Below are 12,975 nucleotides of genomic sequence, written 5' to 3'. Positions count from 1 at the left end.
TAATTAGTGTTTTAGGATTAACAGAAGGCTATTAAGCCTTCTGTTAGCAATGCTTACAGTAGGATAAATCAGATTCAGCTCAGGTCAAAGTTTCTGAAATAAATAAAAATAAGGCATTATAAGCTCTGATTGGAGCTTCTCTTATTAGCTCCATATTGTAAAAAAAAAAAAAGCTTTGTTTCTCCCCAGGTGTCTTATGCAACAGCAAACATAACATCTTCAGATTTCTTTTTAAGCTTCAGTTCCTCCAAAAAACAAAACAAAAACTGTATATTCTAGCTGTGGTCTTGCAGAGTTACAAAACTTTACATAAAACAATTTTTAAAATGTGAGTATGTTGGCACAAGAGGGACGTTTTGATCTGATCTTTGCTTCTGAATAATTTCTGTCTGCCAAATAGAAAGCAAGAGTGCTTTCAGCTCACTAAAACAAGGACGATTAAAAGAATACTTAAAATAACAGCAGTTGTAGATGAACAAATTGTACTAAAAGATCAAGGACTTGGGTCATACCTCTGAGACTGAGGACAGCTACTAAAAACCACATAGAACAACAACAGTGGGGTGTGATTTCTATTCTTTCTTGTTTTCTTGCGCTTTGTGTGCTAAATTATGTTCCCCTGTTGGTCTACAAATTCATGTCGCTGTGATAATCAGAAGCCACGTTCCTCAGTGCAGCCGTGGCTTTCATTGGCTGTCTGCTTGCTTATCAGCCTCTTTCCTTGTTCTTTCGAAGACTTGTTTATACGAAAACACATTGAAAGTGGGTTAACTGGCAAGGCATCAAGGAGATTTCTTGAGCACAATTGCCTTTTGCTTTAAACATAAAGAGAGGAAGAAAAAAAAACATTTGATTTTCAGAGAGAGAATATAGCAGAGTGGAAAGACATTAATCATTTACAAAGTTTGATTGTTTTCCAGACGAGAAGAAACACACACCCAGACCCAGGATAGTTTGTTTTTGTTATATGTAAAAATGGTAGCGTAGCTTATTTGGCCAAATTGGAAATCAGTGGCTCCCATGCGATTAGTATAGAAGCAGTTTCATATTTCACAGCAGCATCCTTCCCTCCACCCGTCTCTGCCGCTCACTCACTCCTCTTCCACTCACCGGCTCCTTGCTTGGCTGATCTCTCAGTACTTGCCCAGTGGCAATACACAACCGCTCATTCTTGCACAATAAGACAGAGAGAGAGCAAAACAGGGTTCACACATGAAAGGGGACAAGGATTCTGCTCTTGGCTGGCATGATAAAATAAAAAAAAGGTTCCTGTAAGGGAATAATTCTGCTTTATCAATTAAATATTAAACTAGCGGCTTCTCTAGGAATGAGATGAAGCTATCACCTCTGTTCTCCAGCGTCGCCTTCAGATTGAGATAAAGAAAGTTTATTCAAGAGACATTTTGTGGAGCCCATACTGATTCTGGTTTTCGTTGAGGTGTTACCTGCAGATTCAAAGTCCTTCCAACTCCATGTTCTATGCTCATGGCAAAAACACATTAGAGAACAAATATAATCCGGGTTCTTTTGAATGCAACAAAAAATGAAGGAATTACAAGATTATGACTATTTCAAGCATCAAAGCATTTGCTCATAACCTTGATCTGATTCTTATTAAACTCATAAGAGGCATCAAAGTGCATGGTGTTTATATAGGATGAAAACTATGGAAGTTTGTAGTTTTGATGCCTTCAGTAATGGGGAAAAAAAGCCCAAACTGTTCAGTGTTTGATCAGTCACACCTAAAAAAGGGTAACTGTTTGATTCCAATCTCTGGGCAATCGATTGGTGCATCTTTATGCATAACTGTGGTAAGGCAATCGTAACTAAAGAAATCAACGTACAACACAAAAACAAGTCAAAAGCTAATATAATTTCAGATTGGAGAGACATTTGATTTGGAGACGCACCAATCAGTCTTTTCCAGGCAGGTGCAACTTTCTTTGAAATCTGACCTGCCATTTCAGATTTGGAATGATTATTTTAGCAAAGAAGAAGAGAAAAATGTGTTGCAGATTCTTTGACAGATTCAGTAGATTAAAATAAAGGTATAACAAGATCATAAAAGAGCATTTGCTTCAAACCTTTATTAGATTTTTTGTGCATTAAAGTTCATCATGTTTGTTCATCAGTTTACAGAATAAAAATCTCCTTAACTTTGATGCTTTTAATGACTAGAGGGGGAAGAAATTATTTTTTTTACTAGTTAATCTGAAAAGATAAAATCAGCTGAATACAATATCTGGCTGACTGATTGGTGCATCACTAGTTTATTCACAGACAGACAAGAACACGCAAACTACAAACTCAGTCTTGACTTTACTGACCTGATATTTGTCCTGTTTTCTTTTTGTTTTTTCTTTTCTTGCAAATTCATCTCGGTAATTACATGTACATCCTTTAGAGACCTTTGCTGTAGAGTCGATTTACAGTTGCTTACTTAATTGGTTAAAAAAAGGGGGTGTAAGAGGTGGAGTGGTGGTCCTTAAGGACAAAGGCTAACACCAAAACTCTTTTGATCCCTTCATGGTGTGGAGTCTGGAGATTGTGAGCTTAGCAGACTAGCGAAAAACCTTTACTTTCTGCTTAAATCGGCCGGGCTTACAGAAGTGACAGTGTTTAATGTTGGAGGCATTCCATGAGAGCTTGTGTCAGAGTTAACTCAAACAGAAGCTGACTTTGAGGGACCTGGGCTCGTTAGGCCGTTGTAGTTTCTTGATAAGCAGGAGACATGATGAGTTGTGAAAGGGCCCTTCATGTTTAAATGTGTCCAGCTTGAGCTTATCACACAAAAAAACCCTGTAAGCGCCACTTCTTGTTTCCAAACACGGTGTCAGTCCCGGGCCCTGTGCGCGTGTCCGTTCCCGCCCGCCGTGCCTTAACCTCCTCCTGCTCCGCACTCTGCATCTCCTCTGCCTCTCTCTCATTTATTCTCTCACATCTCAACCTCTGCACTTTGCCGATCTTCTTATTTCTGCGCGTTCTCATGCTGTCTTGGTCTCTTTTTCTGTCAATCTCGTTTTATTTCTCATTATCTTTCCCTTTTGCTCTCTGTGTTTTCTGCTTTACATTACGTCCTCAGTGTCTCTTGGTTCACTTTTAACTACTTCGCCCAATTGTCGTCACCGTCTCTGATGCAACATGCTGCTGCGGTACCTTTCCCTCTGTCTGTCTCTGCCTCAGCTGTCTTGCATCTGATCTAGCAGAATAACAGATGTATACCTACCACACTCAAGTTGACTGGTGTAAAAGGCTTTGGCACAGGCAGCTCATAGAGGGAATTCAGCAAGTCATTCAAGTCATTTTCCTAAGGGAGAGAAAAAAACATGGGACACATGAATTATATTTACTTGTTTTGTTCATAACACAAGTTATGTCAATCCTGACAACGGTGCTGGGACAGGCACCGCAGCAGACCAGAGGGCAAACCTGCAGCGAGGCCTGAAGGGCTCGACAACATCCGACTGACATATGTTTAACGAGAAGTGCTGGGGTTAAAAGACGGCGGAGTGTATGGCTGCAGACGCTTATTATCCAGCGGCGCTGATTTACAGCCCAGAGTAGTCTGCGACTAATTAACCAGGGGGTCCCCGCTCCAAAAACAGGGCTTAAGGAAGCTGTCAGAGAGCCGGGTTTGACCACAGAACTGGCTTTGAAATTTACTCATCCAACATTTATGACTCCTATTTACAATCCCGTGTCTTCTGGAAGAGGAAAATCTTTCAGAAGGCAACACTAAAAAGTGAAACTCGTATTCAAACTTCTGGGAAAGCAGTTAGTGAACTGCTGTGGAGTTTCGTCGAGCTTTTTTCTTCACCAAGAACTTTGTTTTTGGTCTGGGCTAAAAGAAGATACTGCGAGTTGTGTGCAAGCCACAGATTCAGAGAGGCGATGGGTGGCAACGTACAGTGAGGAAAGGAGGGGGGAGGCTGGAAGGGGAGGGGTGCTAGCTGGGGTGTGTGCAATCGAACAGCCTCCTGTCATGAGAGGCTCAATGCTCACACGCATGGTCAGCAACACGGCCTGGGGAAACAGTTCATTTACCCCTCGCTCTAAACCCTCATCGCTCTTCTGTCTTCCCTCGTCTGTCAACATCTCCCTCTCGCCTGGAACGGACAGCGGGGTAAATAGAAACCAAATCATGCACACTAACATTTCAGTCACCCAGGATTTTTTTTCCTCCCTTCTTTCACAGCGTTCTTTTCCGTCTCTCCTCCTCGCTTGCAAAAAACGCTCCAGCCGCATTTACTTTTCTTCAACCACATTAGATTATTCCACCGAATCTCTTATAGCTGAAGAATTATGTGGATGTACGTTGATTGTTTATGTGATGTGACTGTCTTTTTTTTTTTTAGCGCGACACACTGTCCTGATAACAGCTCCCCGAGGATCCGGGAAGAAGCAGCGACTACATGACAATTGAAAAGTGGTCCCAAAGCTCTCTCCCTCTCCTCTGTCTCCCTCCCTTCGTCTCTTTTCACCCTCTCTTCAGTCTAAACATTGGAACATCACCTACACCCCATGCAGTAGACTCTGCACATCTCCCCAGTTTGTTGCATATTTTACATTTCCCCTCCCTTTTGCTCGTACAATGCAGCGAATAGTCTGGGGAGACGACTTTTGTGAAGTGCAGGCACGTGTGTGTTTGTTTGCCAGCTTGCGTGTGTATTGTTTTTAACGATTTGTTTTCCAGTAAATCATCAGGAATAACTTCCAGTGTCAGATCAGCGTTTGGTCTGTGAAATGTCAACATTGTTGCTGCTAACAAGAGGAACCAATTCAAGCCCGAGTCAAAAAATAAATAAAAAATACAAAACTTGCAGCATGCAGACGAACACAGAGTGGAGGGAAACGTCTCACCACAACACAGACTTAAAGAAAATACATGGTGTGATTGTTTATCAGTCAAATCCAAATAAAATGTCTTATTTGTAGATGCATAAAAACTCCAGGCACCTTACGGTTATTAGAAACAGAATGAGTGATTACCTGCTGTTTTGTTAAGTAGTCAGCCAGTGTGTTCAGCAACTTGTAGTAGATTTCAAACCATGGTAGATAACTGCAAAGAGAAACACATTAATGCAGTAAATATGGAGAAGTCAGCATTCATTTCATCATCTTCTACAATAAACAAACAAGATGCAACGAATCAAAGCGGACTGTTGTGTTATTTATTTAAAATACAAGCGCAAAGGGAGTCAGTCTGCAGAAAACTTGAATGTGTGTTTCTCAAAATGTCTTCATTTGACCTGTTGTTTCAAGATAAAATGCATAGATTATTGAGGAAAGATTCCAATTCTTACTCCAAAAGTATATGCTACAACGTCTTTCTTATTATATTCTTTCTGCCCTTTGCATGTGATAAATTCTTGTCGTGTCTCCTCTGTAGGGCAGCAAAGAAAAAAAAAGATGAAAAGGAAACAAGATTGTAGATCCTTTAAAAAAAAAAACTGCATTGCTTTTATATGGTGCAGAGGGATACTATGGTTTACAAGCATGCTGATCCCAGATGCACAAGCTTAACAAAAGTACACCACCCCTTTTCCCCTTTACACCACCCTCCCCCACCCGCCTGCTCTGCCCCTCGAACTGCTGCTTTTCATGCCCTGCACATATTTTTAAAAAATTGTTACTTTATAATAATTAATGTAAAGTAAATTAATTCATTAACAAGCTCCAAATAATTCATACAGCAGTGTTTGTGTTGAGGCTAATCAGTAAGAACACCCAACATAAGCTAAAGCATCTGCAGCATGGCTTTCTTTACAAAGTTGACATATTCTTGGCCAAGTAGGCTCGCTTTCTGGGTGGAAGGAGGCCAACATTTTACTCCAGCATAAAAGGCTGTGAGGGCTCAGTTCATTTAATGTTATGCAATTAAATAATAAAAACATGAGATCCTATCATGGTATTGAATTTTGATGCAGTTTGGGGTTTCAACATGCAGATTTAGACCCTGAATGAGCAATAATTCTGGCTGAGGACTTTTAGGACTGCAATTAAATAAACAGACACTCCTTGTAATGCTTTATTAACTTTGATGGATGCAGAGGTTGAAAATTAACATAAATATTATTTTAATCTCAATATAAAACTCTCTGAGCAATGATTTAGTTACATATCTCATAAAATGACCCAAGTTTGAAGTATTTTGTTGCAGCGCGAGATGTTTAAATCTCGGCTTTTAAAATGATAGAGTTTACAGTCAAGCTACAGCTGTTGGCTGGAGACTGAGGAGTTACCAGGGCATGGGTCACTGGCTGCTCTGCAGACTGGAATTAACAGACAACAAGAAAACAATAAAGTGGACCTAATGCAAATTTTCATATCACTAAATCCGTGAGGGGCCAATGACAGCCCGGGTCTTCAGGAGAAGTGCAGCCAAGCGCGCCAATCAGAGAGGCTGAGTGACCATTAGTCTGAAACAATCAGTCTCTTAACATGCCGATATTTTGACATCTGCATGAAGATTTACCACAATCAGGTCACACTTGCAGGAGAGACTCAATCAAACATACTTATGTTAATTTACATGCTGACCGGATATGAACCTGAAGACCTATTTCTGCCACGTCAAGCAACACCCACGGGTCAGTTTTTGATGTGCAAAATGCATTTTTTCAATACAGTAACATAATCTGACAATTTAGATAAATCTAACCTTTTCAGTGAAAAGAGCAGAAACAAAAAACATCCAAGACTTAACTAAACTAAATATCTGCAGCACAATTAATTTATTCTAAAAGTAATTGAAGCACTTTTTCATTCTTACAGTTTGTGACTTAATCAGTAAAATGTAATTATGACATCATGATAGCCTGGAGGGAAAATTTTCCACAGACAAAATAGAAAAACCAAGAGAACATTCCATTCAAATAAGACAGGATAGGCAACAATAACTCTTTATAAAAATATAACTTTAACTGAGACGAATATGATAAAGTCCTACTTTATTTTGGTTTCAGACACACAGAAGAAAATGATAAAGAAAATCTCAAACTCTCTGTAAGAGAATGGTACCATTATTTTTTTTTCAGTTTGAGAATATGTAATAAGGAAAAAAAGATGTATTTAATTTCAATAATAAAGATGACTATACAAATATGCAGTAGATGCTATATTTGCAAAACTACAAAAAGTCTGGTCTAACAACCAGAGAATTTTTTTTAATTTATTCATATAATTTTTGAGGTTCAGTTTTATGAACTTTTAATTAGTAATCTATTCCTTTAACTAAAGCCAGCCAGATATCTGTTGAGCCGTTGTCAAATTCAGTAAATGGTTACTATTCTTCCAAATACAAAAATTAACAGTCTAATTAATTTTTTTTTTTAAAAAGCAATTCAGAGTCTCAACAATGGAGAATGAGGACAATGGCAAAGTACAAAAAATGCAAAACTGCCCCTTTTTTATTCACTGCTACAATAAAACAGAATTTATGTTATCAAGTTAATAAGTACTAAAAAGAGAGAAGCTGCACTCTTCAAAAGAGATCTGGTCTGATAACAGAAGCATTTTAGGTTAATGAAAGTATTTAAAGATGAAGCCCATCTTTTAAAGAAACTTTCAAGATGGGAAACACAGGAGAACATGCCATTCAAGTCATACACCAGTTAAAAGAAAACAGCTTAAACCTGCCCTGTATTTATAGCTAAGACTACTAACATAACAGTTTAAATAACTAGAGTTATGACAACCAAGGCAAAACTCAAGCTTATTTTGTCACCGTGTGCTGTGACAAAGAAAATAGAAAAATCTCAAGTTTTCTAGTAGATAATGAAGGCAGTTTTTCAGAGATTAAGCCACAGCAGCAGTTTAGCAAATAAATTCATAGTGTGAATGTGGAGGGTTCTGTATTTACACATTTCACTCTGATAGGGGCGGTGTAAGTCCGATAAATTACCTGACTCATTTACGACTTGTGTTCTCTGGACATTAAAACTTCAGGTTTTCACCGATGTGCGGTATATAAATGAAAACCCTCGCTGTCAGCGGCGCCGTCAGGCCTCACAGAGCTCACAGACATTACACTCCTTAACCAAAGTGCTGTAAATTTAACGGAATACACACAATCACTGGTAAATCTAAACCTTCGCAAATTATCAATAATAAACTCATATTTGAAAGATGGAGAAAGTTTTCCTTCTTCAAAAGGAGACAAATTAATATATTTTAAGGATGCATTGGCGTATTCTTCTCCCCTCCCCTGCCCTGCTCGCTGTACACGAAAAGTTAAAGTTTGGAAAGCTCACTGAGAGATACTCCTACTCGTCACAGTTCATTGCTCAGATCTGTTTGTGCTTCGCAAATCCTCCGATAGAGAAAGGGAGGGGGGAGAGGCATCTATCACTGGAGTGCTCAGTGCGTGGGGGTCCCGCGATCTCTCCTACCATTTTAAGCACACGTCTTCTCAAAGTGCCATGTTCTCAAAGAGCGAACCAATTAATCTGCGACCCACTATCAGTCTCCCCATTCCAGGCTCCGACCACCTAAAGCCGTGGACGTTTGATCGGGCCTAAAAGAAACAACTCTGGGACTCAAAGAAAAAGCAAATAGTAGTCTAAGCCTGAAAAGGTAAAAAAAAAAAAAAAAAGACTTAAAAAAATCTCAACAATAAAGTGTCTAAATGTTGGAAATTAAATGTTTAGACCAAAGCCAGTCCTCTTTGGCTGCCATAAAGTAAGTTGGGTGTTAAGCACGACAGTTACTCCTGTTCCTTCGATGAGCCTTAAATCGTTTTTACTGCACAGGAATCTGTAATCATAAGTCACCTACACTTTGTAAACGGCTCAGCTGAAGATTGCATTGCACATTTACTTTCTAGGGTCAAGGGTTAAGTACGGGGAGGAGAGGAAGTGTTGTCCTGAAAAAGTGACCAATAACCGGAGCCACTCAGTACTTAAAATGTATCCTAAAACATCTGCTGTTACACAAATTTACTTTTTTATCTATCTAAAAGAGGGAACAAAAATGACTTAACACCTAGTGGGAAAGAGTGAGAGAAGATATGAGGACAGAACATTAAAATAATAATGAGATTTCAGCGCGTTTCTTTATTTGGTGTGATCTGTGGCTTTATTCTGGCCACAACTTCAGCAACGAGACTACAAAGGCCTTTCCACATAAAACTGTCCTACTCATTAAGGCACTTCCTCTTGTAAGCAGAGGTGACAATTTTACAGAGCCGACATTTCAACGATCACAGAAGCAAACTGTTTTAATTAAAGTTTAGCTTTTATTCTTTGGAAATGATTAAAACTCAGTAAAACTACAGAGTTCAGATAGTCTTCCCTGTTTCATTTTGTGATTTGTTCTTTATCATCTATCTAAACAAAATGAACTTTCAACTCAGGACCTTGAAAAAATATATTTTGAAAATTGTTCACAATCCTTATCTGATAAATTTACAACAAGCTTGGTAATGATCCTAACATAATATGGCTATTAGTAGTTTAAAAAATAATAATAAAATAAGATCTGGGGAGGAAAACTGGGCAGCACAAATACACAAAAAAGCGGAAAAAAATAACTTCCTATATGTTATTTTATAATAAATGAACCAAGTCATGCAAACTACTCAGAATGCATAATGAATTTTATACATCATATGTCAAATGAATTAGCATGTCTAACTCAGCGAGAGGGACGGGGGAGCCTCTGCTAATTGGCAGCGAAGCTTCATGCATAATTATGGGCCGAGCGTCTTTGCTGTCGCACTGTGGCAGCAGCCGAATAACGAGGAGGAAAGAGAGGGAGAGACAGAGAGCATGAGATGGAGAGGGAGAGAAAGGAAAAACAAAGGCCACGGAAGCTGGCCGGGAAGGGTGGGTGGTATATACGAATGTGTATGTGTGAGGAAAGGGGTGGGAGGGGGGGGTATGAGGGCACTGTTCTTCACAGCAGCTCATCAGGCCAGCGACAAACCCACGACTGTCCATCACAAGCCACACAAACACACACAGGGGCGAGAGCGAGCCTTACAGGAGTGCTGCTTCACAAACAGAGAACAGAGGAAGGCTTTGTGCTGCTTTTCCAATTTGTTGTTTCTTAAACTGCTTATTACATTCATTAAAAATTGATCTTTTTACTTTTTTCTTAGTTATTATTAAAGTGCAGCAAGCCTGTCCACTGAGATTTTCACTGCAGTGCTCATTCTTTGTAATGGGTAAGTAATTGCATCTGTAAAGACAAAAAAAAAAAAAAAACATTGCATCGACATTAAATTACTTGGAAATTAACCGATAATAGCCTTTTTTTAGAAGGATGTTTATGCAAAGAGAAATAAAATTTTTAAAGTCCGGGTCCTCGTTTGTCTGTGCTGTGATAGAAGGAATAAAGCTGTAAAAAAATATAAAAACGGCTAAAGTTTTGGGTAATTATAGGCACTTCAGAAACATATTTGTGTGGGCAGATAAGAACATAAATTTGTTTTTCTGGCAAAGTGCAGCACGGTGTGAGAGTGAATGAAAAGGTTGTTTCAAAAGTCTGTGATCATTTCTAAGATGTAAATTTAAAAAAAGGTTTTATCCTCCACATATATATATATATATTACACATATATTTATAAGTACTTAAGAAATAAGTAAAAAATAAAAGCAGCTTGTAAACAATGTATTTATTCACATTTATAGCTACTTAGGATTTGCAATTTTACTTGCAAAAAGGTATTTTTCTGACTTTTAACTTAGTGTACTGAAATCAGACAATCCTTCAAACCAAAACTGCAATGATGAAGTTTAAAATGACAATTAGAGAGTGGCTGTGTGTGTTACCTGAGGAGACATATGCAGACCCGGCAACCTTGGGTGAGTCGACAGAAACCAAACCTCTGCTTGCTGTCGATGTCTGTGAGAACAAAGGTGAAGTTCTGCCCCACCTGATTCTGGGAAACCCTGCCGACGACACAGAGGGGCGCATGCAGTGAAGGCTAAACAGCCAGCAGTTTATTAATAAATGGGGGAAGAATTAGGAGAAATTAATAACAGACTAAATTAAACTAAATTAATGCAGTGTTAACACATTTCAATCAAAGATGGCTCAAATCTGTTTAAAATAACCTTGGAAATTAACTGCAAATACACTAACATCACATATTTCATGTTTAAAAGTTATAAAATCAAAGCTTCTCTGAGGTTTAGAGATAAATATGTATTAAGTTCGATTCACATTTCCACCACTAGATGGCAGCAGCTCAGCTTCAGTAAAAGCTGAGAGTCCTCCCTAAGTCTTTAGCTCCCTGTTCTGTCTTAAGAATGGATCATTTCACATGTTCCAATATAAAAACTGGGACTTTTCAGATAGTTCAGGCCTGAGCAGATCATAATACAACTCATCAGTACCACTGGCTGTCACAGGTGACCTCATTTTCACCAATGACACTTGTTGGTCTCATTTTCTACATTAATCTATAATCACTTTCACATATTTTGATGAATATTGACTTGTTTTAATCAGATCGTTATTATTATTTCAACCCTTAAAACATTTTATGTCTTTGCAGGTTTGCTTTTGTACTTGTGGACGGCACGCAAGAGTGAGTGTCATCCATGGGTCATTTTTGCACCTGCTTTAACAAATTACATTTTAAAGCAATTTTCTAGATTCCACTCACAGACTACTTTCAGGAAAATGTGTTGATCCCAGCAGGATGTGGCATGGAGTTATTTCAGTATGATCAGGAGTCATAATCTATTTTACAAGAGTGAACAGTTCCTAACTAAAGCGGCCATTGGGTAAAAGGGGGTAACTCTGGACACGTCGTCAGTTCATCACCAGGTCACATAGAGATCCACATCAAATAACCACTCACTCATAGTACAGGGCTATTTAGAAAGACCAATTTATCCATCAACCATGTTTTTGGACTGTGGTATGAACACAGAATGTGACATTATATATTTGAGTTAAATTATGTGAGATTGTAAGATCGTTTTACAAATATTCTCTGGGCTAATTCTCCCCTTTCATCAATTCATTCCTTGGAAACAAACACCAAACTTTATTCTTGGTTTATTTAACTTGGAAGTTCAGTATTTTTACAATTTAAAAACAAAGATCAAATCAAAAAAGCTCAAAACGGATGCATATGCAATTCTAAAAGTTTTCCACAAACACTCATCTTGTGGTTATTTTGGTTCTAATCACATTTTGACTCCAATGAAATTTGACATATTAGGACTCCTGGTGCATCCAAAAATAACTAAGAAATCTTTTATTTGTTTTTATTTACTATGAAAACTATGAAAAGAGTTTAGAAAATTACTATAAATCAATGAGTCCCAAGGTTAGCATAAAACATTCAGAACTCCACACCACACAGACCATTTTAAAACAACCAGGACTACAATAATACAAAATGGTGATTTTATAAATAAAACTGGCATGGTATGGTAAAAGGATTTTGAAGGTAATGAGTTGGTAAGGTGGTCAAGTCATTAAAGTACCACTGAATGCTTTTATTGCCAAACAGCAGAACTCAGTCAGAAGTAACGTTTTTCCCCATAAAAACCTGAACTTGAGATGGAACTACTTAATACTCATTATCTTGGGTCCACGTTTGACATGAAACCAAAGCAGAAAGACCGTAACAATTAATTATGTGTTTTACTATCTCTACTCATGCCATTGTCACAACGTTTACCAATGTTATTGAACACCGTGTTTTCTTACTTTCATGCAGCCTGCAAGGCATACAAAAGAGTTTCAGCTTTGTTTTTGTTTCTTTTGAACAAGCAATCCCGCCCATGTGGACACAACCACAATAAACACTCATCATTAAACTCAGACAGTCAGGAAATTGGCAGGTGACAATATCACTAAGTGATTGCAATTGAGAGCTCATCACTGTCACATATTAGAAGTATAAACTGTACATCTCATTTTCTGTCTTTAGGTGTGAGAAGTGATCACTTTCTCAAAGTGTGTGAGCAAGTGTCTTCTGTACAAATGAGGTGAAACCAGGAAACGGAGAGGGAG

The 12,975-nt window shown here is 38.3% G+C and overlaps 1 protein-coding gene across 3 annotated transcripts in view; it reads right to left on the bottom strand.

The window, feature by feature from the left end:
• Positions 1-12,975, bottom strand: part of dennd1b (DENN/MADD domain containing 1B) — a 131,356-nt gene that overhangs the window by 71,539 nt on the left and 46,842 nt on the right. For 2 of the 3 annotated variants that reach the window (XM_055020314.1, XM_055020322.1), the window contains exons 5-7: positions 10,773-10,892; positions 4,990-5,059; positions 3,227-3,307 (exon numbers count right to left, since the gene is read on the bottom strand). In XM_055020314.1, the coding sequence (XP_054876289.1) occupies positions 3,227-3,307; positions 4,990-5,059; positions 10,773-10,892 (271 nt within the window). Of the gene's footprint in view, positions 1-1,110; positions 1,171-3,226; positions 3,308-4,989; positions 5,060-10,772; positions 10,893-12,975 lie in introns of all 3 variants that reach the window. The other variant, XM_055020310.1, reaches the window with a different exon arrangement.

This window comes from Poeciliopsis prolifica, unplaced genomic scaffold, assembly GCF_027474105.1.
Source record: "Poeciliopsis prolifica strain line A6 unplaced genomic scaffold, Auburn_PproV2 SCAFFOLD002, whole genome shotgun sequence".
In the NCBI taxonomy this organism is placed as follows: Eukaryota; Metazoa; Chordata; class Actinopteri; order Cyprinodontiformes; family Poeciliidae; genus Poeciliopsis; species Poeciliopsis prolifica.
This window is presented reverse-complemented; position numbering and strand designations above follow the sequence as displayed.